This window comes from Diabrotica virgifera, chromosome 4 (genome assembly GCF_917563875.1).
Source record: "Diabrotica virgifera virgifera chromosome 4, PGI_DIABVI_V3a".
Lineage (NCBI taxonomy): Eukaryota > Metazoa > Arthropoda > Insecta > Coleoptera > Chrysomelidae > Diabrotica > Diabrotica virgifera.
The window spans coordinates 164,038,666-164,062,770 of NC_065446.1; the positions used below are offsets into that span (position 1 = coordinate 164,038,666).

The 24,105-nt window shown below is 33.6% G+C and overlaps 3 protein-coding genes across 3 annotated transcripts; all 3 read right to left on the reverse strand.

Moving 5' to 3' along the window:
• Positions 1-356: 356 nt before the first annotated feature.
• Positions 357-1,619, reverse strand: LOC126883726 (uncharacterized). The gene has a single exon (XM_050649389.1). The coding sequence runs from the start codon at positions 1,617-1,619 to the stop codon at positions 357-359; it is 1,263 nt and encodes a 420-aa protein (XP_050505346.1).
• A 6,755-nt stretch (positions 1,620-8,374) lies between these two features.
• On the reverse strand, positions 8,375-13,638 carry LOC126883222 (uncharacterized). The gene is made up of 2 exons (XM_050648502.1): positions 13,499-13,638; positions 8,375-9,755 (listed from the first exon to the last, which is right to left on the reverse strand). Exon 2 carries the CDS (start codon positions 9,753-9,755, stop codon positions 9,156-9,158), a length of 600 nt encoding a protein of 199 aa, XP_050504459.1. The 5' UTR covers positions 13,499-13,638; the 3' UTR covers positions 8,375-9,155.
• Positions 9,770-13,489, reverse strand: LOC126883727 (uncharacterized). The gene is made up of 4 exons (XM_050649390.1): positions 13,352-13,489; positions 11,896-12,886; positions 10,784-11,700; positions 9,770-10,648 (listed from the first exon to the last, which is right to left on the reverse strand). Exons 1-4 carry the CDS (start codon positions 13,487-13,489, stop codon positions 9,770-9,772), a joined length of 2,925 nt encoding a protein of 974 aa, XP_050505347.1.
• Positions 13,639-24,105: the final 10,467 nt, after the last annotated feature.

Sequence of the window (24,105 nt, forward strand, 5' to 3'; positions counted from 1 at the left end):
AAAAACGTGGCGTTTCTTATCCAAATATTCTGCTTTTTGTTTCCCTCGAACGTAGATACAGTCAGCTGTATATAACAACTCGGTTTGCAGTATCTTATTTATTTCAGATAGTTCAACTTCTCCATCAGAGTACCGGATGCCTAGCAGATTCTTCTCCACGTATGATGCGGTCTTCTTATCCACATTACTTAGCGCATTGAATGGTTTCGGAGGCAAAAAGATGTAATGACTTCGTTTATAACCTATTTCAATGGAAAGTTCTTTAGGAACAAACCACCCATCCACAACGAATCCCTGAATATCTACGAATGCTATTCTCATGATGATTGCTCGTGTACTACTGACACCTCATGCATCTAATTTAGACTTTTTACAATTTCGGTGAGAGGGAAGTACTCCATTACACAGTCGTGAATAATAATACAATAGGCCTTGGTATTGTCGGGAAAACCGTTATTCGCTTCAATATCGAGTTTTACGTCAACGGTGGATGCTTTCATGCTTTCTTCTTGTTTCGAACAATCGATAACGAACAATGCACGATTCTTAAAAGCTGAGAAATCGAGTAGAGGTCGTTTTTGTTGGGAATGTATGTAGCTAGGATAAAATTCGGTATAGTTAAAATAGGCTTCATTGTAATCGGTTTTGCTAAAATCCAATTGCATTCTCTCGTTTGGCCAGTATTCTCCATTTAACGATAATCTAATACTTTGGATGTTGACATTGTCAAATAAAGTAGGATCAGCTGTAATCTTGTCGCGTTTGTTGGTTTGAAAGAAAACAATAACATAACGAGGTCTTTCAACTGATGTGCTAGTTTTAACAGCCCAAACTTCACGCCTGGCACCTCTCGTAATAGCAGGTAATTCATGTAATTCCCACTTTCTAAACGGAATAACTATAGGTTGATCTTGTTGAATAGATTTCATGAGTTCCAATTTAATATCATCATTGGGGAATATGTGCTTCACTCTAAGCTCAATATTGGTAATGTTAATCTTAGCGGTTGTAACAGTTGTAGTTTTGTCAGCGTTTTGTTTTTCTGTAATAACTATGCAATCGTTATCATTTCGAGCTCGAACTAGTCTTATTGTTTGACGACCACACGTAATCAATGGATAATCATTAAAAATGTTGAAAACATGCTTAAGAGGCATCTGTATGCTGAATGAATGATCTGCAGCGTTTAGAATTGGATCCTTAGGGTAATTCCATCCAGCCATAACCATATAATTAGAATCTTCTTGCGTATAACATGTCATGGCACGTACAGCACTTACGATGCCAGGATCCCGCACTGTTTCCATCTCCCTTGCGCTTTCGCTGTACGTACACGAATCGAAAAGGAAGGCACCCACATTATTTGCTAGTTTGACGCCACCATTTCCAGTTATTTCGAGTGATCCTTTAATGCATAACAAGGTTTCGCTCATTGCAAAAAACGAGTCAACTTGATTAATGCTAAATTCGACAATATCATTGCAGTTGAATGATTTGATGAATGGTGCATAAGTTCGGTATTCAGCCTTTCGAATCGATTCATCAAATATTGGCTTACGATAAATATCAAATATTGGAGGCATTGTGATGTTGTTTGAACGCGCTCTCTTTCCATACATTGTAGTCATTTTTTCAGTTTAAAACCCAACGTTTGTAAAAACAATTTGTTTGCGGACGTAAGATGTTGCTGCTTAGATGGTTGCACAACTAATGGTGTTCTGTAGGCAGATTGTTTAAGATATTGCTGCTGAGATGGTTGCACAACTAATGGCGTTCTCTGGGTAGATTGTTCTATTACTAATCCCATCTGCTTTTTGATCTAAGTTCCAGCACCAATGTGCTCTCTTCTCCTCTAAAGTTCACAGGTCGTCCTTCTTGATCGACAGCCAACACAGTGATATTGGTAATTTCACGCTGTGGCACAACAGGTAAATACAACAAATTGTGAGGGGTTTCGTCAATTGCGTACCCAGGATTTGATTGTATGACAAATTCGTAGAGCGTGTGAGCAGGTCTGTTACCGTCAAAGGCTCCGGTACTAATGTTGCATTCAAAGCGTATGCTAGATACTTTAATAATCCTAACAGGTAGATCTGAAGAATGTGTCTGTCTAGGATTTAGTATTACGGGAGAAAACCCTAATATTGTACCAAGACTGTCATTTGGTTGAAATGAAATTTTAAATTGACTGAAGATTTCGCACTGCAACGTATTGTGGTTAGGTTTTAGACTAAATATCATGTCAGGTTTAGATGTATTGGCAGCCCCCAATTTCTTTTGTATGTATTCCTCAATATCGATAATTTCATAACATCCATCGGGGAAATCAAAATGTTGCACTCGGTTATTGACATCGTAGTAATAAAACTTGCAATTTTCGATGTTTGGTATACTGTTGTAAGAATGGAAAAATCGAAGAGCTATTTCGTAATCTTTTTTCGGATCTAATACGATCGGTGTGGGAGGTTGAAACGAGAATATGTTATTCGTGCTGTTTACTCTCAACAACTGCGACATGATGACTGATTCAGGTCAAGAGATTAATAGGTTTATATACAGTAAAAAAACAAATTTATTCACATTTTTTTATTTGTTCTAAAGCAAGTTTACATAAATGACAAGATGCTTGAGAACCGGGTGGGCCATCACAATGAGTCCTCCAATCAGGTCTGTTGTAATGCACGAAGCAGGGAAGTAGTATCTGCAGGTTAAATTCTTGTCGATATTCCCCAGGCAATTTATGCCATATATATAACAATTCTATAGGTTCTACAGTTCGTATAATATAATCTAGCGGTATTAATTTTAGTTCTTCTTCACTGAATCCTTCAAAACGTTTTTTGTGAAACATATGGTCCAGAAGCAGTTCCATGCCTTTAATATGCTCCATTATATAAAAACTTTAGGCATAAATGTCCACAAATGATTTGATTGTAGGTTTGATACTGATGGTTATTATAGAAAATTTTTGTATGTGTACCTAGATATTTAACAAGTTCTTTGGTCGGCTTCAAATTACCAAATGAATCGAAATACTCTACGTCGTTGTTTATCTTTCTATATGCTACCCAATGTGTTCCGCTGTGTGATGATGCATCTAGATTAACTATTGCGCATTCACGTTTTCGAGGACCGTGTCTAGGCAGAGTGTCATTCATGAAAACACCTCGAAAATGTGGGATTTTAAGTGTTTTCGCGTAATGCGCAATCTCTAAGTCGTACAGCGGACGATTGGGTAGCTTTATTGGAAGTTTTTTTTCAGATACAAACCGAATCCGCCTCTTGGTTTCTTACGCAAGTACAGACCTGAGCCGATGTGTTCCATCGCCTTATTATGGCGCATATCCTCTTCCAATTTCTTTTGGGCGTTCTTTGCGTCAACCACAGTCTTCGCCACCCCTGCTGCACCACCGGCTAAAGCCCCCAATGCAGAAAGACCTGCAAATAGGGGTATGAGGGGTAGGAAACCTCCAGATTTTAGTGGCAACACTCGTGGAAGATCAACTGTTTTTCGTCCACCAAGTTTTTTAATTACCGATTTTGCTATTCGTACAGCTGTCAAAGCAGTATCTCTTAACGATGCTCCTCTCTTCATGGACTTTGCAATTTTAGGTACCACATCCCGATTGAAAGAATAACGTCCCTTTCTTCCACGACGACGAGGACATCCCATTCCCAACTTTCTTTTCGTTTTCATTCCACCGGTTACAAGTAAAGCAGCACTTTTTTCGCCAAAGCTAGCGTCCTTAGACTTGAATCGCTCCCAAGCCCTATCTTCCAATTCTTTATCGGCCTTGTGACGTTCTTCGAGAGATGTATGATGCGAATAAGCGATATCGTGTTGTTTACAAGCTGCGTCTAAAGGATTAATTCCCGGATCTCCGCGTGCAAGACGTTTTTTTAGTTTTGTTCCAGGTCCACAATACTGATAACCAGGAATATGAAGCTCAACTGGAAGTTTATTAATTAGAGAGTTCAAAAGACCTTCCCCTTTGAACACCAACATTGGACTGATGGTCATGCATTTGGTGACATTGGTAATATATTGTTCATATTTTTACTATGTTTAACACACGATGAGAGTCATTCAACAAGAGCAGACGTTACCAATTGATAATCTAGATATTGTACAGAAAGCAACCAACAGTAAACATGGAAAATTATTACCAAACTCATTCAGAGCCATTATTTGTGGTCCAAGTGGATGTGGAAAAACTAACGCCATGCTATCACTTTTATTTAGTCCAAATGGCGTCAAGTTTAAAAATGTCTATGTTTATTCAAAATCCCTCTTTCAACCGAAATACCAACTATTGCGAGATGCATTAGCGCAAGTCAAAGGTGTAGGGTATTTTCCATTTAAAGACAATGAAGAAATTATTGATCCCAACAAAGCTCAACCAAACTCTGTGTTTTTATTTGACGATGTCGCATGTGATGGCCAACACAAGATTCGTGAGTATTATTCCATGTGCAGACATAAAGATATCGATGCGGCTTACTTATGCCAAACATATTCAAAAATACCTAAGCAGCTAATAAGAGACAATTGTAACATGATTGTGCTGTTCAAGCAAGACGAGATAAATTTGAAACATATATTTGATGAACACGTATCGCCAGACATGTCATTTGATGAATTTAAAAAAATGTGTTCAGAATGTTGGAGAGATAGGTATGGTACTGTGGTAATTATGAAAGATTTTGCTCTCAACAATGGACGATATCGCAAAGGATTTGATAAATATATAAAATTGTAAGGTGTTTGTTTAGTCGCCAGCAAAATGCCAGATGATACGGTCGCCATTGCCCTTCGCAAGAAGAAAGTTACCGAATTGGCTAGATCAATTCGCAAAAAATATTTGGCATTGAAGTTAGGTAGAACAGATCAAGATGAGTCACTAAATAAACTTTTTAAACCAATCTCGAAGCCTCTCAAGGATATTGCTCAATCATCAAAAACGTTACATCATACTATCACTAACAAGTTTGGACATGTTAAAAAAGAAGAGGTGAAAAAGGAGGAGGATGAGGATGTATTTCTTGATGCACCCGAGGCATCTGATGAAAACATTCAAGAGCCAATCTCCGGTTCTAACGAGATTCCGATGGACGCCACAGACGAATATATCGACCACTATCCTCCAATAAGTCACAAGTACATAAAAGAATATTTGATAAAAGACGATAAAATCGATAAAAACTATGGTCCATTTTACGATAGTATTAGTGGCTGGATATTGGGAAAACGTCGAATAAACTTTGACAAAGACAATGGAGACATAGTAATAATTCGAGAACGGGATTTTGAAGAACGTAGGTTAAGTGGTACGCCAGGCCTATATCACCTTTTATTTTATGCCAACCCAAACCCAGAACAGTATAATGATGAGGATTTACAAAAGTATAAAACACTGCTGATTAACACAGAGATTCATCTGGATACCTTAGGACGCCTTAAAGGTTCCAGCGGAGAAAAATATCATTCTATTATTAAACCTCTATTCAAACCATCTGATGCAACAATGAAAAAGCATGCAACTCGATCACAAAAAGAACTCGACCACAGAACGAAAACAGCTCGGTCAGCATCTTCATCTACGGTCAAAGGAACGGGGTTGGATGACTCTCGTTTAACATACAACGCTGCACCCTTAGAGTATATTTATTGGGATGACGTCAATGAGTTAGTTGATCGTCTTAAACTCTTGGTGGCTTCGAAAGACGCCGGCAACACATCTCACGACAACGAAATCGTGGCTATCATCAATGAACTAAAAGAAGCCAATATAATAGAGTAACTGAGAATGATGGCATCATTTCCATTATGAGTGTCGACAAATTCGGTCATCACTCTCGTAACAGTATCACCCAAAAGGCAGTACGAGTTACATTTCCACATACTCCTGCCGGAAACATTAATGCCGAAAATGTGAAAATTTGTAATGTTAAGGACCCATCAGAATATAGTGATGCTGCAACGAAAAAATACGTTGATAATCTAATAAATGAGATGCGTAGCGTATACTTTCCAATAATTAAAGCCCATGATGCGATATTAGATCAAAAATCCATTAATATAAAAGATTTAACAATCGGACTAAACGAAGTAAGAAAAGAAGTTCCACTGCTCGAGCAAAAGCTACAAAAAATAATCGCAGATGCTATGAATACACTAAAAAAGGATACGGAGAACAATATAAATAAGTTGTTGCAACAAAAAACTAATGATATACAGGATTTAGCCGTCGGACTAAACGAAGTACAAAAAGAAATTCATAAAACCACAGTTCCACATTTAGCGATCGAACTAAATCAAGTAAGAGAAGAGCTTCATAAAACCACAGTTCCACTTCTCGAGCAAAAATTGAAAAAAATAATCAAAGATGATGTGAATACACTAAAAAAGGATGCGGATAAAAGCATAAAAGAAGCTGCAGAAACACTTGCAAACCATACGATGCACGATATGAAGATGGAACAGAGGTTAAAACAAGTGGAGCAAACATTACAGGATATAGTACGTAATATTGATCTATTGCGCACACATGTTGTAGATGTAGATGCTGGTCGTTAATAAGAAAATGTCTACAGAAAAGGAACAGGTGGTGAACGAATTGCATAAACCAGCACGAAAAATCTATCCTCGTCGACGAACAATAATCAAAGGAATCGATGACTTGTGGCAAATGGATTTGGCCGAAATGCGTCCTTACGCACACCAAAATAAAAATTTTAAACTAATACTAGTCGTAATTGATTGTTTTTCAAAATATGTTTGGACACGCCCTCTAAAGACCAAGACTGGCGAGGAAATTACTCAAGCATTTTCGGATATTCTCGCCCATACTCGACGACTTCCGAAGAACCTCCAATCCGATCAGGGAACAGAATTTTATAACAGAAAATTTCAAAATTTAATGAAAAAACACGAAATTAATCATTACAGCACCTACACGATTAAAAAAGCCGCCATTTGTGAAAGAGTCATTAGAACGTTAAAAGCAAAGTTGTACAAGTATTTCAGTTTACATGGATCATACAAATGGTTAGAAGCTCTACCTGTAATTACCGAGGAATACAACAATACAAGGCACAGTAAAACGGGATACACACCATCTCAGGTCAACAAATCCAACGAAAAAGCTATTTTAAACAAGAGTTATAGTCATTTAAAAATTGCTGGTCCAAGAAAATATAAAATTGGTGACATTGTGCGTGTCTCAAAGACAAAACATTTATTTGAAAAGGCCTACACGCCCAATTGGACGACGGAATTATTTAAAATTGTAAAAGTTAAGATAACAAATCCTATAACGTATTTGCTTGAAGACATGCAAGGTATACCGATTAGCGGGGGGTTTTACGAAGAAGAATTACAGAAAACATTAAACCCTGACATTTACTTGGTTGAAAAAGTACTTAGACGAAAAGGCAATAAGATGTATGTGAAATGGCTCGGTATGGACAGCAAACATAACAGCTGGATTAACGTTAATGACGTAGTTTAGGAGGATCTATCTTTTAATCCGCCGCGTAGCAATACATTTTTTGCAAAGAGGTTGTTTTTACCACAAGGAGTAGGGGAATATAAAAGAACTCATGCTTCAGTATCAATGTCAGTACAAGTGAACATGAGCTCTCAAGATAGTGGGTATTCTTCAGGTGGCTCTCAAGATAGTGGGTATTCCTCAGGTGGTTGTGAATTTAGCATCGATATGCCTAGCAACGAAGACTATAATCAAGAATTAGATAGAGCTTTGGAAAATTATGAGGCTGCCGCCAAATCAGAAGTTTTCTACCTGCTTGCAACAAAATACACGTTATCGGGCTATGAAGTACAATGTGGTATAAGCCCTGCAAGATCATTTTCGCCTGCAGTGATTTTATCTCAGCAATATAAACCAACCAGAATATCACTCAGCGCATACGAATGGTATTCCTTTATTTCAATCATTACACAACAACTAATTGATTTTTTCCAATCAACTGATGACCTCATGCACCCAACTTTTCCATGCGAAGAATACTGCACTGTTACCCCGATAGTTTACGATGATTGTAAATTCATTATTGTTAAGAAGCATGGTGTGGAGTACTATATGGATGAAGAAGAAGTGAAGCAAATTGTTGAACTTAACACTAGTGTGCTATCGCCTCGTATGCAGTTGTTAGAAAATTTGAACTTTTGTGAATATTATTATAATGTTTTAGATTTTTGTAAAAATGCTGCAGATAGTTTAAACCCCTTGCAAATATTGTATGCTTTTTGTTCTATAATGTCAGATGATATGACAAACAATGCTCTTAGGGAGTTCATTTATTTTTATAAAATTAGGGTAATTAATGATTTGAATAAATAAAAAAACAAAAATACCAATTTAGAGTTTTTATTTTACCATAATATATATATTACACACTATTTTACAATATATATACAAGAAAGAGAGAGATAGCAAGTGGATATTGTTATGCGTTTAGTACAAAAGAGAGATAGTAGCTTATGAACATAATTCGTCTCAAAAATCAATTTTTAAATATTTGCAATTTGTAGTTTTAATTCTCTTAGACAATTTACTTAGGATTGTATTCGCTATTTTTTGTAAATTGGGGGGAATCCATAGGGAGCCCCGCATCTTCGACACCCGCATGACATCACTTTTTCACAGTTCTTCACAATTTGTAGTTTTAATTCTCTTATACAATTTACGTTTAAACTGAATCGTATTTGCTTGGGAATCTTAAAATTCGCGGTACATCCTTGCTTGCTGTACCATCGTTCAATACCAATCACATCTTGAGGGAGAGGATGTTGCTCTCCACTTGGAAGCGTAAATGTCTTTGTATTAGCATCAACTACATCCCAATAAATTTTATTGGCTGCTATTTGTTGCAGATTAGCGGGAGTCCATAGGTCTGGTGTAACACATCTGTGAGACATTTCAACGTTCTTCTGCAATAAAAATCTATTCTAAAATACTGTAATGTCCCAATGGTAGGGTTCTAAAACTATTTGGAATTAAATATCTTTTATCGTCATAAGGACTTAGCGCAATTTTTGTTTGTTCTATACTATAGACGTTATGGCTATATGACCGAATGGAGTGTTGAGTAGCAGTTTGTTCCTTAAAAAAGAATCAATATTACTGCCTACTTCAGACTTCTGGTTCAGAATCATCAAACCTGTTATTTCTAGGCATTTCATGTAATGCATTAACGCAAGACTCGTAATCTTTTAAATCGAATAAAACTTGAGTAAAGCAACTATTGCACCAATAATATGGTTGCTGATATACGCATTCAACGATATCATCAGCATCATAAACTTCGTGAGTATGGTCGTAACGCACCAGTAAAAATTTATTTAAGGTCTCATGAGCATTTTTGAATGCAAAAAAACATGATTTACATACGTTTAGGCGATGCTGCTTAAGATAATATCCATTAGCCCATACACAATAACTGGAGTGTTCATCTTCAAATATACTCCCCCAATCTGACTTTCCTAATACGACATTTCTTAAATGTGACGGTATGTGTTTAGAGCAAGCAATAAATTCTATTCCTTTATATGAAGGAATAGGATCATTTTTAGCACTGCTTATCATCGTTTCCCATTTATATAAAGGAAATTTTTTTAATATTATTTTTGTTAATGTCCACGGCAAGGGGGACTGCTCGATGAAATATGATGCTGATACTGTTGTTTCACAGATTTTTTTGATAGACAGGTCGGTCAATGATGGAACATTCATCTACAAAAAAAAATCTATTCTAAAATACTGTAATGTCCCAATGGTAGGGTTCTAAAACTATTTGGAATTAAATATCTTTTATCGTCATAAGGACTTAGCGCAATTTTTGTTTGTTCTATACTATAGACGTTATGGCTATATGACTGAATGGAGTGTTGAGTAGCAGTTTGTTCCTTAAAATCATTTAAACAGTTTACATAATCATCGAATTTTATAACATTTTTTACTATATTATATTTAGTCCCTTTTGCTTTTTTAGTGATTCGACCAGATTGAACTTTAAAAGTATACATTTTTGATCGTAATCCCACAAATTTTGTCATAATTTCTCCTTTATTTTCATCTTTCATTACTCCTAAAACTTTTTTATTTACGCGAGGAATATTATAGATATTATCTACAGCGTAATCGGATGTATCAAATTTTGATAGATCTTGTTTTATTACTTCCTCATATGCATCATGACAGTACAGTTCATAAATAAAGCTATCGGTATCCATATACATTAAATTACATTTATCTGCGCCCAATTTTGGAAGCATATAGTCGTAATGAAATTGGTACATACATAATTTTGATATATCTAAAACAGTCATGCCAATGTATAAGGGTTTATTAAAAACTAGATCTGATTTAATCAGTTCTATAGCTACTAAATTTTCATTAAATATCTTTCTGCTATGAAACCTGGCACTAGAAATTAAATTTTTAGCACCATATCGCCCATTCCATGATCTGACTAGTTTTACTATTCTATGTTTCCTTATATTCTCCATAGTCTTTCCAAATACACTATTATTGGCCAATTTGTATAAATTTCTTCCAAAATCGTTCGTAGCTGCAGCTCTAAGTCGAGTATTTAATTCTATGTAGGGTCGCAGCCACGCAGACTGCTTAAATTTCAAAATTTTATGAATCTTTTTTAAAACTAACCCATTAGCCAGCATTTGTTTTAAATTTCTATAATGAACGATATATTCTTTTTTATTATAAAGTGTTGTCATTAGTTTAGTATGATTTGAACCCACAGCTTTGCGGTGTTCGGCAGCGAATGGAAAATCTGAGTGCAGATCATGTAATTGGCGAGGATAGTCCAAGTCAACTTGTAACATGTACCCTACGGGAGAGTCATCAGGTACAGACATAACATCAATGTCTTTGACATCCATCCATTCGAACCCTCCGTAGGGTAAGGGTTCTCCCATAGCCCACCCATATAAATTATTGACATCAAAATACATTAAGTATTTTGAGGGCTGTGCGGGGTCATAATTAGACATGTACTTATTATTGGCCTCCGACATTCTACCGCTACATACTGAAATTCCTCCACGAATTGCTTTCTCCATAAATAGTATCATGTCAACGTCACGCAATAACTCGAGGTTACACCCCACGTATTTCAACATACAATCCCAAGAATAACCGGGCATTGTGTAGTACCAGGCTGGATCTAACCCATAAGTTATAAAACATTTTTTGCGGAAAGTTTCAAAAACATCTGCTAAAAGCACAATATCGGTTTTTAAGTACAAATCTGAATATTGACCTAAATTTTCAATGTTAAAGGTATCCCAAACTATTTTAGCATGAGCATACTTCTCATCTGTAAGATTCGTATCGTTTAGCTTATTATAAAATGCCTCTATTGGAGGTAAATCGGTAATGTTTAATTTTTCCCAAGAATCAATAAAATCATAGCAAAATACCCCTTTTTTAGTTATTAATTTAAATTCATCGTCACTTAACCTGCTAAATTCTCGCTTGCAAATTTTAAAGTCATTTTTATTTAATGTTGAGACCAATTCATCTAAAGAGGCTCCTAAAAATCTTAATGAATCAATAAATCGAAATTTTATATTAGTAACAGCATCGTTAAGTGTAAATGAAATGTATTTTTCTTTATTGACTGGAAGTAGACTAATATCTCCTTTTTTGCTTAACTCTGAAATTATAAAATGACTGTCGTAGCCACTCATATTGTGAAAAATAACTGGGACGACAAACAATTTTTTGAAATTTAAATTACAGGCTTGGTGGGCGAAATTTCTGAACTCCCCCGTAAAATGGTCGTGGTCTTTAACAATGATATCTGTAGGAGAAAAACATTTTTCGCATATGTGACACCTTGTGGCTTTACTGGTACTCGGGTTTTCCTGCATTGGTATAATTTTCTTAATTTTCGAATGAATACTTTGAGCTAAATTTGGTAATTCATTAGCAAACCACTCCATGCAGTCAATGCCTCTATAACTCTTAAAAAAAGACAACTTTTCATCATAGCTACATTTTACATAGTATCCAGCACTATACGGAATATGTTTTTGATATTTTTTAGTACAACAGGATGTTTGGAGGTCTGTAACTTTTTCTAACATGCACTCAAAATCTGCATATATGACAAATGGCGTTGTTTGTTTATAAGTATAATTTTTAAAACTAACAGCATCATATTTAGGAAAAGACATTTTACAATTATTCATATCTGCACACATTTTTTCATGTTCCGACAATTTCCCTTCAGTTGAAAAATAATTTAAGCATCTATTGCAAAGAAATAATTTGGCCTTTCTTTTATTTAATTGACCAGCAACTAATTTAGACATATCCGTAATGTGGCAGTAGTGGTACTTAATTTCTGAATTATCATTATCCACTGGAGGTGCTTCATAATCGTTTAATTTAGGAAAATAGTGATTCTGAATTAAAAGAAGATTTACATGTTTGGCAACGACTGTTTTAGTTAATCTAGCTGGATATACTGTGAAAAATGACTTTTCATTATTTTCTATTAATTCTAAAGCAAATACATTGACTGATATATTATTTAATTTTTCAAATTTTGAAATTTGATGTAACGGCATTGGTGCCTCTAGGTCTTCTGTTTTTAGTACTGTACTGTACCATGGGTATGAGGATGGGAGTTCTTTATGTGCTTTAGCTGGATAGAGGGCACTAACTATTGCCCAATAAAAACATGCTTGATCAGAATTTTTTACATTAATACAAGCACGCTTTTTTTGAATACTCTCAGGAAGTTTAATATACGAGGAACCATTTCCAATTTCATATCGATTAATATTTACTTCTAAAGATACAATTCTATTTAATGCAAAACCGGAGTCCCTTTCCTGAAACTCGGATAATTTAAGATTTATTTTATCTTTAACATTCTCAAAAAACCACCGCTCTGTATCGGTAGATACGTCTAGTACAGCATTTTTTGTATTAAAATATTTAAAATTTACAATTTCCTCCTCCCCCGATTTTTTAATAAATTCTCCACAAAAACAAACATTAACTTTAACAACTTTATCTGCTTTTAAAATTTTTCTGATTTTATTTTTAAAAATAATATAACAATCATTTAGGAAATGTGCTAAGTCCTTATGCCATAAATTAACTATAACTCCAGTTTTAATTCGACTTTTAAACGCGGAAACTACATTTTCCCATTTAACTCTATGTTTTAGTTTGTTGTCTAGCCCCATACCGACATGTCTATTGAAAATAATCTGTTTAAAATGTTTAAAATGTCCTACATGCGTTTGCAGTTTTCTAATTGTACCTATAGGCAAAGTGCGTTTTTTTATTACTTTATTACAAGTTTTGATTTGTTTCGTTAAGCGTTTCACCCAAATTTCTTTGTCTTTAGCTGTGAATTTATCAAAAACTATCTTTCTGATTCTTTTGATGAATAACAGTAAATTTTTACATTGTTTAACAATATCCATATTGCTTACCTCTCTCTTTCAGTATTTTCGCTTAGATAATTTTAAATGATGTCATGGGCTGGTACTGTTGGCCGCAGTCCACCAGGCCGTGATAAACTATCGAATACTTCCCGCTCGAAAACTCCTCAATGACGGGGCTGTAGGTATCTGTGACTCTAGGCGGTAGAAACACCACCTCTTCCCCCAAATCTAACAGAACAGCTTGCCCAAACTTTGTCTTCACAATTTTGGCTCCCGTAATGGGTACTGGAATGTCGATCGGTAATTCTTTGAGTTTCTTCACGGGTTTCCTCGCTACGACAGATGAGGCATTAATTTTTGATAAATCCATCTGAAATGAAGGAGTGATATAAATAACCAAGCAAAAAACATTGAGTTGTATTCAAAATCAAAACACGAAAAGATTTAACAAAGAATAATTACGAAGAATGACGAATAATTGACATTCAGCATGCTAACATTAAGTCTTTTTTGTTTGTAGACAATCAGATGTCGAAATAATAACTATCATCTGGAATAAAGGGATAAATAGCAGAGTAGAAAACATTAATTAAAAAAATCAAAGAAAAACAGAACAGATTTAACAAAGAATAATTACGAGAAAATAAAAAAGAATAATTGCCATGCTGGCATGAGTAGACAATCAGGTGCTAAAATAATAAATCTCATCTGGAATAAAGGAATTTTATAAATAGCTAACCAAAAAACCGAACAGATTTAACAACGAATAATTACGAGAAAATAAAAAAATAATTGTCATGCTAGCATGTCTTTTTTGTAGACAATCAGGTGCTAAAATAATAAATCTCATCTGAAATGAAGGAATTTTATAAATAGCTGACCAAAAACTTGAAAAAACCGAACAGATTTAACAAAGAATAATTACGAGAAAATAAAAAATAATTGTCATGCTGACATGAGGTCTTGTAGACAATCAGGTGCTAAAATAATATATAAATAGCTAACCAAAAACTTGAAAAACCGAAAAGATTTTAACAACGAATAATTACGAGAAAATAAAAAATAAATGTCATTCAAAATGTCGACAATTAGATAATTATTTAATGTCGAAATAATAAATCTCAGCTGGAATGAAGAGATTTTATAAATAGCAGAGCAGAAAACATTAAGTTTTATTCAAAATCAAACAAGAAAAATAAAAAATATTTAACAAAAAATAATTAAGAGAACACTTACCTTGCAAAACTAGTTGAACCACAACAGTACACTAACAGTAAGGAATAGACTATGGAATAGACCGTCCTGAGGTGGATTTTGAAATTTATACGGTTGCGTGCCCCACCCTATGACGTGTTGTAGAAAGTGTGCGTGTGCAAAATTATATTCAGTTTTATCATTGTCATTGGTTTTAAAAATTCCAACATTTTCTATGCACATGATAAGAAATATAACTCAATAACAAAATGTGGGTATGATAACGAAAATTGCATAGTAATGCGATTAGACCCTCAACCGCTATTTCCTATGCGATATGTAAATTATCTGCTAACATTTATTTTCATTATTTTCAACTAAATATTTTTTAGAGTTATGGGTTTTTTATTTAAACGCCTTATTTATTGTTCAAGTCTTATATTACATGATGATTCAAATTTTCTCTTAACAATTTTAAATATAATCTTTATAATTAAAATAAACACTGAAGCTAATATTACACAAGTCATTGCAAAAACATTATCTATTTCACTTTTCATGTTTTCTTTGTTCATCGTTGTTGGCGCCGGCGTCGATAACATCATTAATAGTAATTGGATGAATTCGCCTTGTTGGAGTTTCCCTAAATAAGTAGTCCGCAGCACTTGAATATTCTTGTTGCAGCTGCTGACTAAATTCCTTTGGTGTCCAGTCTATGCTGCTTCCCAGTGATAGGTTCTCTATTTGTTTTATAACCTTATTTTTATCCTCATAAAATAAAACCTGACTTCTTAACTGTGTCAGTTTTTCTCTAAATTCTGCTAATTTACGTCTATACTCATTCAAAGACATGATGTTACTACCTCACGTCGCGCTGTGGCAATCAGGTCTTGCGATCGAGCTCCCCGTGACAATAAGGCCTACGCGACATTTCACGAGCCCACGTGACGTTTTGACGTGACGTTTTTACGTGCTTTGACGTGACGTTTTACGTGACGTGCTTTGACGTGACGTTTTACGTGACGTGCTTTGACGTGACGTTTTCACGTGCTTTGACGTGACGTTTTACGTGACGTGCTTTGACGTGACGTTTTCACGTGACATTTCACAAGCCTACGTGACGTTTTGATGTGACGTTTTTACGTGACGCGTTGACGTGCTGTGTTCCTTTTTAGTTCTTTTAATAAAAAAATTGCATTATGTTTTTTTATTTTATTTAAATTCCACAATTACCAGCCGCGCGCTTCGTATCTACGAGATCCGCGAAAAACTTAAGGTACCGACCGCGCATCTGCTTCGCGTTCCGCGAAAAATTAAGGTACCGATCGCACATCTGGTATCGCGCACCGCTGCGCCGCTGTGTTCCTTTTAAGTTCTTTTAATAAAAAAAATTGCATTATGTTGTTGTTTTATTTAAATTCCAAAATTACCGCGCGCTTCGTATCTACGAGATCCGCGAAAAACTTAAGGTACCGACCGCGCATCTGCTTCGCGTTCCGCGAAAAATTAAGGTACCGATCGCACATCTGGTATCGCGCACCGATCGATCAGCGCTAGAACGCCGTCACATCGGAACGCGCCCCATCGGACGTCGTCACATCGGAAAGCGCCCTTTTGACACTATGCCGCCATGTTTTTTTGTATTCGTTATCTCCCGCCCATTCCAACGAGCCGTCGTACGTTTAAATCGGACCAATAGCAGCAGAGATACCATGTTTCTCTCTCTAACACACATACTTTCCTATATCAGCTGTGACATCACATACCTCTCTCTCTAACACACAGAATTCCCTATATCTGTAGTGACACCCGTTTAGATCATCTACTACTAACTAACGTACATAAGTACCAACAACTCAATCATATAGAACTGGAAATTATGACTCTTTATAATAAAATTGCAAATTTAGGAAAAAACATCATTATATCATGGATAAAGGGACACGCAGGCATTAGGGGTAACGAAATAGTAGACAGGCTAGCCAAATCCGCCCTAGAAATAGGTGAAGAACTTCCCATGAACTTACTACCCATTTCGGATATTGATATTATTAGTAGACGACACCAAAAAGAAAATTGGCAAAGGTATTATCGAAACACGAGAACTGGTAGTAATTACAAACAAATGCGACCTGAAATTCCCATTAAAAGATGGTTTCATTCTGTATCAAATCGCCATTTCATAAGAGTTATAAATAGATTGAGATGTAATCATGCTCTTACCCCCCTTCATATGTACAGTCTGGGTCTCACAGAGTCACCTAACTGTGAGTGTGGAAAAGAAGGTAATCTACTACATATTCTCCTCGAATGTTCACATCAATCAGTAAATATAAACAAATTTTATGATAATCTTAATATATTAAAAATTCCACTTCCCGTCTACCTGAACAATTTGATTTTTTCTGAAGAGATTAATATATTAAAAACAATTTACGAACATATCAAAAATTGTAAATATAGATTGTAGCAATAAAATTTACCCTGTATTTAAGAAATTTTGTTAAAACAAAGCAGGCATGTTTGTTAAAACAAAACAAACATGTTTGTTTTGTTGTTATTTTGTTTTAAATCCTGTAGATTTAAGTAATTATTGTATATTATAATTGAAAAAAGAAAAGAACAAAAAAAAAAGAGAAAAAGAAAAAAAAAAAAACAAAAAAAAACAAAAAAAAAAAAAAAAATAATAAAATAAATAAAAAATGCAAAAAAAAACAAAAAAATAAAAAATGCAAAAAAAAACTAAGAAGATGTAAACCTCCGCGAGGATGAATCGGGTTTACGTCTTAGCGTAGTAAAAAAAAACAATTTATAAAAAATAACAATAAAAAAAATTAATAAAAAAAAACAAATTAACAATATAAAAAAAATGCAAAAAAAATACAAAAAAAAATACAAAAAAAAAATACAAAAAAAAAATAAAAATTTACAAAAAAAAAATGAACAACCAAAACAGAGTATTATTTAGATAATAATTGTAGATAATAATGTTAGTTTGTTATGTATTTAGAGTTAGAAATACAGAAAAAATTCCTCTGATTGAAAAATCAAATTTGTTTGTTTTTAAAATAACAAAATGTCTGGCTAATTGGCTCGGCCAAGGCCATCAAATTCACTCAAAAAAAAAAAAAAAAAAAAAAACTCAAGAATATCCGTAACAAAAAATCATAGCATGTGATCTGTCTTTAAAAAGACAACCAAATGCAACGATGACAGTAAAATTCTCGCGTTAGAGATTCCATAGTAAATCACGAGGGAAAACCAGGAAAAAACCTCGTGGTACTATCCCGACGTCGTAAGTATTTAGTCTTACATTTAATTTACTTTCAAAAAAAAAACTAATACCAAATTCTGACTTTAATATGTTTAAATAATAAATAATATTAATAATACGTAGATATACAATAAGTAATACTTACTAAAATATAAAATTTGTATTAACTCGATATGTTATTGACTTACTAATCGTGGTATTTTCTTTCTATTGACTTCCTATTTCAGTATGGGTAACCACATCTTACTGCATTCTACCGAGAAATTTGCGACACAATTGGTTTCATTTAGCATAATTAGAGCATAATTAAACAAAATTTAAAACCCACAGTGGTGGAGATATGTAGATGATGTGTTTTCAATATGGCCTCATAGATCAGAATTGTTGGATACATTCCTAAATATTATAAACGATCAAGAAGAGACAATAAAATTTAAAATGGAAAAGGAATATAATAACACTCTACCTTTCCTCGATGTTTTAGTATCAAAGAAGGATACTGGATATGAGACTCAAGTACAGGCGTAGCCAGGTTTTAGTTTCGGAGGGGGTTCAAAAAAGTAAAATGACTAAAACTACATAAAATAACCTTTATATTCATAATAAAAATTTGAAATATGTTAATATCTTAACTTTTCGGGGAGGGTTTGAACCCCCAAAACCCCCCCCTGGCTACGCCCGTGGACTCAAGTGTATAGATAACCAACACACACCAACAGATATCTCAATTACAAATCAAATCACAACATCAACGTTAAGAAGGGAATCATTAAATCCTTATATGATAGAGTCAAAATTACTTGTTCTAACGAAAATTCATTGTTAGAAGAAAAACAATTGTTCACATCTGTTTTATTAAAAAATGATTATCCATTATCGTTTATAAATAAGGAATTGTCAAGACTGGATCGAATAGAACAGAACAACGTAGAACGGGATCCTATAACATCCACAAGAAATAATACGAGGAAAATATCATTACCATATATAAAAGGAATATCCGAGAAACTTAAAACAATAGGAAATAAATTCAACATTTCAACAACATTGAAAACAACACACACACATTGAGATCTATTCTATCTAAAACTAAACCTAGCAGTGAACAAGAAAGAACAAAGAATTGTATTTATAAAATACCTTGTGAATGCGAACAATTTTATTTAGGTGAAACATCAAGACCATTAAACGTTAGAATAAGTGAACATCAGTCTTATATTAAAAATAGAGAATTTGATAGATCTCAAATATGTCAACATGCATGGGATAATGAACATAGAGTTCAGTGGAGAGATTCAAGTATAGTCCTGAAAGAATCAGATAGTAAAAAGAGAAAAATCAAAGAAGCTGTTCTAATTATGCTAAATGAAACCAATTGTGTCGCAAATTCTTCGGTAGAATGCAGTAAGATGTGGTTACCCATACTGAAAGAGGAAGTCAATAGAAAGAAAATACCACGATTAGTAAGTCAATAACATATCGAGTTAATACAAATTTTATATTTTAGTATTACTTATTGTATATCTATGTATTATTAATATTATTTATAATTTAAACATATTAAAGTCAGAATTTGGTATTAGTTTTTTTTTTAAAGTAAATTAAATGTAAGACCAAATACTTACGATGTCGGGATAGTATCACGAGGTTTTTTCCTGGATTTCCCTCGTGATTTACTATGGAATCTCTAATGCGAGGATTTTACTGACATTGTTGTATTTGGTTGTCTTTTTAAAGACAGATCACATGCTATGATTTTTTGTGACGGATATTCTTCAGTTGGGATTGAGTTCATGTAATCGAATGAACTATCTTTTAGTAAAGTCGTCCCAGGAACGCATCTCATAAATATTGGCGATATCATTTTAAAGTCTTCTACTTTAAAATGTATAATATACGTCTGAATTGCCAATATAGATGAGTCAGATTAAATAAATTATTAGAAGAATTTTTTTACTTATCAACAACATTTTTGTTTATTTTAATAGTATTTTGTATTTTGACAACGAAACCCGATTTGGGGTTCGAAAAGTTAATAAAATCATTTTTTTGGTAAAATTGTGGCTTATTTCCCATTAAAAGTAACTGAATTTTGAATTAATTAGTTTTCAAATAAGTAAATTTAGCAGCAATAGTCATAACGTAATTGTGGTAACCATAGTTTTACTTAGGTTTTTATTTGTCAACTTGACAGTATTTATCTAGTTATTTAAATTTAATGCCCAAGGGCGTTATTTTTCAAAATAGCGCCCTAGGGCAGTATATCATATTTAACTGACTTCGAAATCATGTCATTATTTGTCAAATAAGGACATGACATTTGTCGGACATTAACGTTTATAAAAGAATGCGTTTATAAAAGAATCCGTTTTTATTTTACAAAATCAAATCTTAACCCTCTAATTGGCAAGATTCTAAAAATTGTTCTACAGTACTCCAAGACATTAACACACCACCTTAAAAATGGGTCAGTTTTAATGTCTCGATATTACTAAACCTGTTGTCCGATTTAAGTGATTTTTTAATATGTTATTGAATTGCCTTATTCTTGAACAATATCGTGTAATAAAACTGTTGCTAGACAGGTAAATTGTCACTGTGTACCGGGTGTACCAATCAAACTGTGTTTTTTTCTCAAAGTTCACCACACCCTGTGTAATATTCTAGCATTTATAAAACATTGAAATTATAACCCAACCATAGCCTCATTTTTTCTTAACATTCGGTTTTTTTATTCAATCGCTTATGTTAAATAATAAAAAAAGTTAGGTACTTTAACAGTTAGCCTTGTTTTTAATCAATAAATGATGACAGTTTGCTTAATAAACATATGTCCGCAAATGTTTCTTTTCCGAGATACGGGTAATTCTGCATGAAAAAATAATGACAGTTTGCTTAATAAACATGTCCGCAAATGTTTCTTTTCCGAGATACGCGATCTTAAAATTTTTCTTATAATCTCACGATTTATTTATGTCCTAAAACCGGTTGAGATATAATATTGAGATTTGGTAGGTTTTAAGAGGTGGTCATTGCGCATTGTTTGACATACAATTAAGAATTTATATGCTCCATTGGCGCGCATACGGATCATATTTCCCACCTCTTAAAACCCACCAAATTTCATTTGCACATTTCAACCGCTTTTAGAGCAATAAATAAATCATCAGTTTGTAAAAAAATTTCAATACCCCGTATCTCGGAAACGAAGCTTATGTGCACAAAACTGTCATTTCTTTTTCATGTAGAATTACCCTGTAAAGTTTGTCGCACACTCTGTATTGATGAAAAACATGACTAGTTGTTAAAGCACTTAACTTTTTTATTATCCAACATAAGCGACTGAATCAAAAATCAGTTTTAGGTATGGACATCCAATGGACGTACATCTGTGTACATTGGAACTTCCAATGGACGTCCCGCTAAGGTACTTATACTCGTTCCTCATTATAAATATAGCGTCGGTTCATGATCTTTCCAATCTAAAACCTTGTTGTTCTTCTGCTAATGCTAATGTTATAGTTTCACGCAGTTTGTTATTAGTTTGGTTGTTAATTTTAATGTTGTGTTTAATATTAAATTTTTGTGTTTTAATAGTTATTTGGTTAGATCTTGTCCTCCCTACTTTAGGAGTTCATTAGACATTGTGTCCTCTCCTGGTGATTTTCTATTTTTTAATTTCCTTAATGCTTCCTTTAGCTCACCCTCCTTAATTTTTATTTCTTCGTTTGTCGTCACTTCAGATATTAATGATTAATTATCGTCTGTCTGTGTTGTGTGCCGTAGAAGTCGTGTTCCATCTGTTTTGAGAAGCTTTTCAAGTGTTCCCTTTTTATTTGTCGGACTAAAATATTCGTTTCGTTTATAGTGCTGTTTGTTTTGTTCTGTATTGTAAAAATTATTTCTTCTTGATTAACTATTTAGATGGGAAATAAGCCACAATTAAATTGAAAAAATAATTTTCTTGAGGGGGGAAATAGGTTTAGGAGCCCGATTTTTCATGTATTTTTGAAATTTTTTTGTAGGTAGAATTTTTTTTTGCAACTTTGGGATCATTTTATACATATTCTAAAGTATATGTCCAAATTTTTTTAAGTTATTATATTTAAAAATAGAGCAGTTGTAGGCCGCAACGCGTGACGTTCGCCGCACGAACATGTCGCTTGCGTGACATGTAACCTAGAGGTCGTAATTTCCGCCTAAAATCAAAAATCCAAAAATGTTTACGTTTATTACAAGTTTCTCTTCGATATGAACCTCAAATCGCCTAAAAAAATCAAAAATTTGAAATATTACGCAAGTTTGAAAAAAAACATCAATTTTCACCGTTTTTTTTTTCAGTTATTTGCCCTTAAAACTGAACTTAAAACCCATTTTTAATCCCTAAAATCCTCGCATTAGAGATTCCATAGTAAATCACGAGGGAAATCCAGGAAAAAACCTCGTGATACTATCCCGACATCGTAAGTATTTGGTCTTACATTTAATTTACTTTAAAAAAAAAACTAATACCAAATTCTGACTTTAATATGTTTAAATTATAAATAATATTAATAATACATAGATATACAATAAGTAATACTAAAATATAAAATTTGTATTAACTCGATATGTTATTGACTTACTAATCGTGGTATTTTCTTTCTATTGACTTCCTCTTTCAGTATGGGTAACCACATCTTACTGCATTCTACCGAAGAATTTGCGACACAATTGGTTTCATTTAGCATAATTAGAACAGCTTCTTTGATTTTTCTCTTTTTACTATCTGATTCTTTCAGGACTATACTTGAATCTCTCCACTGAACTCTATGTTCATTATCCCATGCATGTTGACATATTTGAGATCTATCAAATTCTCTATTTTTAATATAAGACTGATGTTCACTTATTCTAACGTTTAATGGTCTTGATGTTTCACCTAAATAAAATTGTTCGCATTCACAAGGTATTTTATAAATACAATTCTTTGTTCTTTCTTGTTCACTGCTAGGTTTAGTTTTAGATAGAATAGATCTCAATGTGTGTGTGTTGTTTTCAATGTTGTTGAAATGTTGAATTTATTTCCTATTGTTTTAAGTTTCTCGGATATTCCTTTTATATATGGTAATGATATTTTCCTCGTATTATTTCTTGTGGATGTTATAGGATCCCGTTCTACGTTGTTCTGTTCTATTCGATCCAGTCTTGACAATTCCTTATTTATAAACGATAATGGATAATCATTTTTTAATAAAACAGATGTGAACAATTGTTTTTCTTCTAACAATGAATTTTCGTTAGAACAAGTAATTTTGACTCTATCATATAAGGATTTAATGATTCCCTTCTTAACGTTGATGTTGTGATTTGATTTGTAATTGAGATATCTGTTGGTGTGTGTTGGTTATCTATACACTTGAGTCCACGGGCGTAGCCAGGGGGGGGTTTTGGGGGTTCAAACCCTCCCCGAAAAGTTAAGATATTAACATATTTCAAATTTTTATTATGAATATAAAGGTTATTTTATGTAGTTTTAGTCATTTTACTTTTTTGAACCCCCTCCGAAACTAAAACCTGGCTACGCCTGTACTTGAGTCTCATATCCAGTATCCTTCTTTGATACTAAAACATCGAGGAAAGGTAGAGTGTTATTATATTCCTTTTCCATTTTAAATTTTATTGTCTCTTCTTGATCGTTTATAATATTTAGGAATGTATCCAACAATTCTGATCTATGAGGCCATATTGAAAACACATCATCTACATATCTCCACCACTGTGGGTTTTAAATTTTGTTTAATTATGCTCTAATTATGCTAAATGAAACCAATTGTGTCGCAAATTTCTCGGTAGAATGCAGTAAGATGTGGTTACCCATACTGAAATAGGAAGTCAATAGAAAGAAAATACCACGATTAGTAAGTCAATAACATATCGAGTTAATACAAATTTTATATTTTAGTAAGTATTACTTATTGTATATCTACGTATTATTAATATTATTTATTATTTAAACATATTAAAGTCAGAATTTGGTATTAGTTTTTTTTTTGAAAGTAAATTAAATGTAAGACTAAATACTTACGACGTCGGGATAGTACCACGAGGTTTTTTCCTGGTTTTCCCTCGTGATTTACTATGGAATCTCTAACGCGAGAATTTTACTGTCATCGTTGCATTTGGTTGTCTTTTTAAAGACAGATCA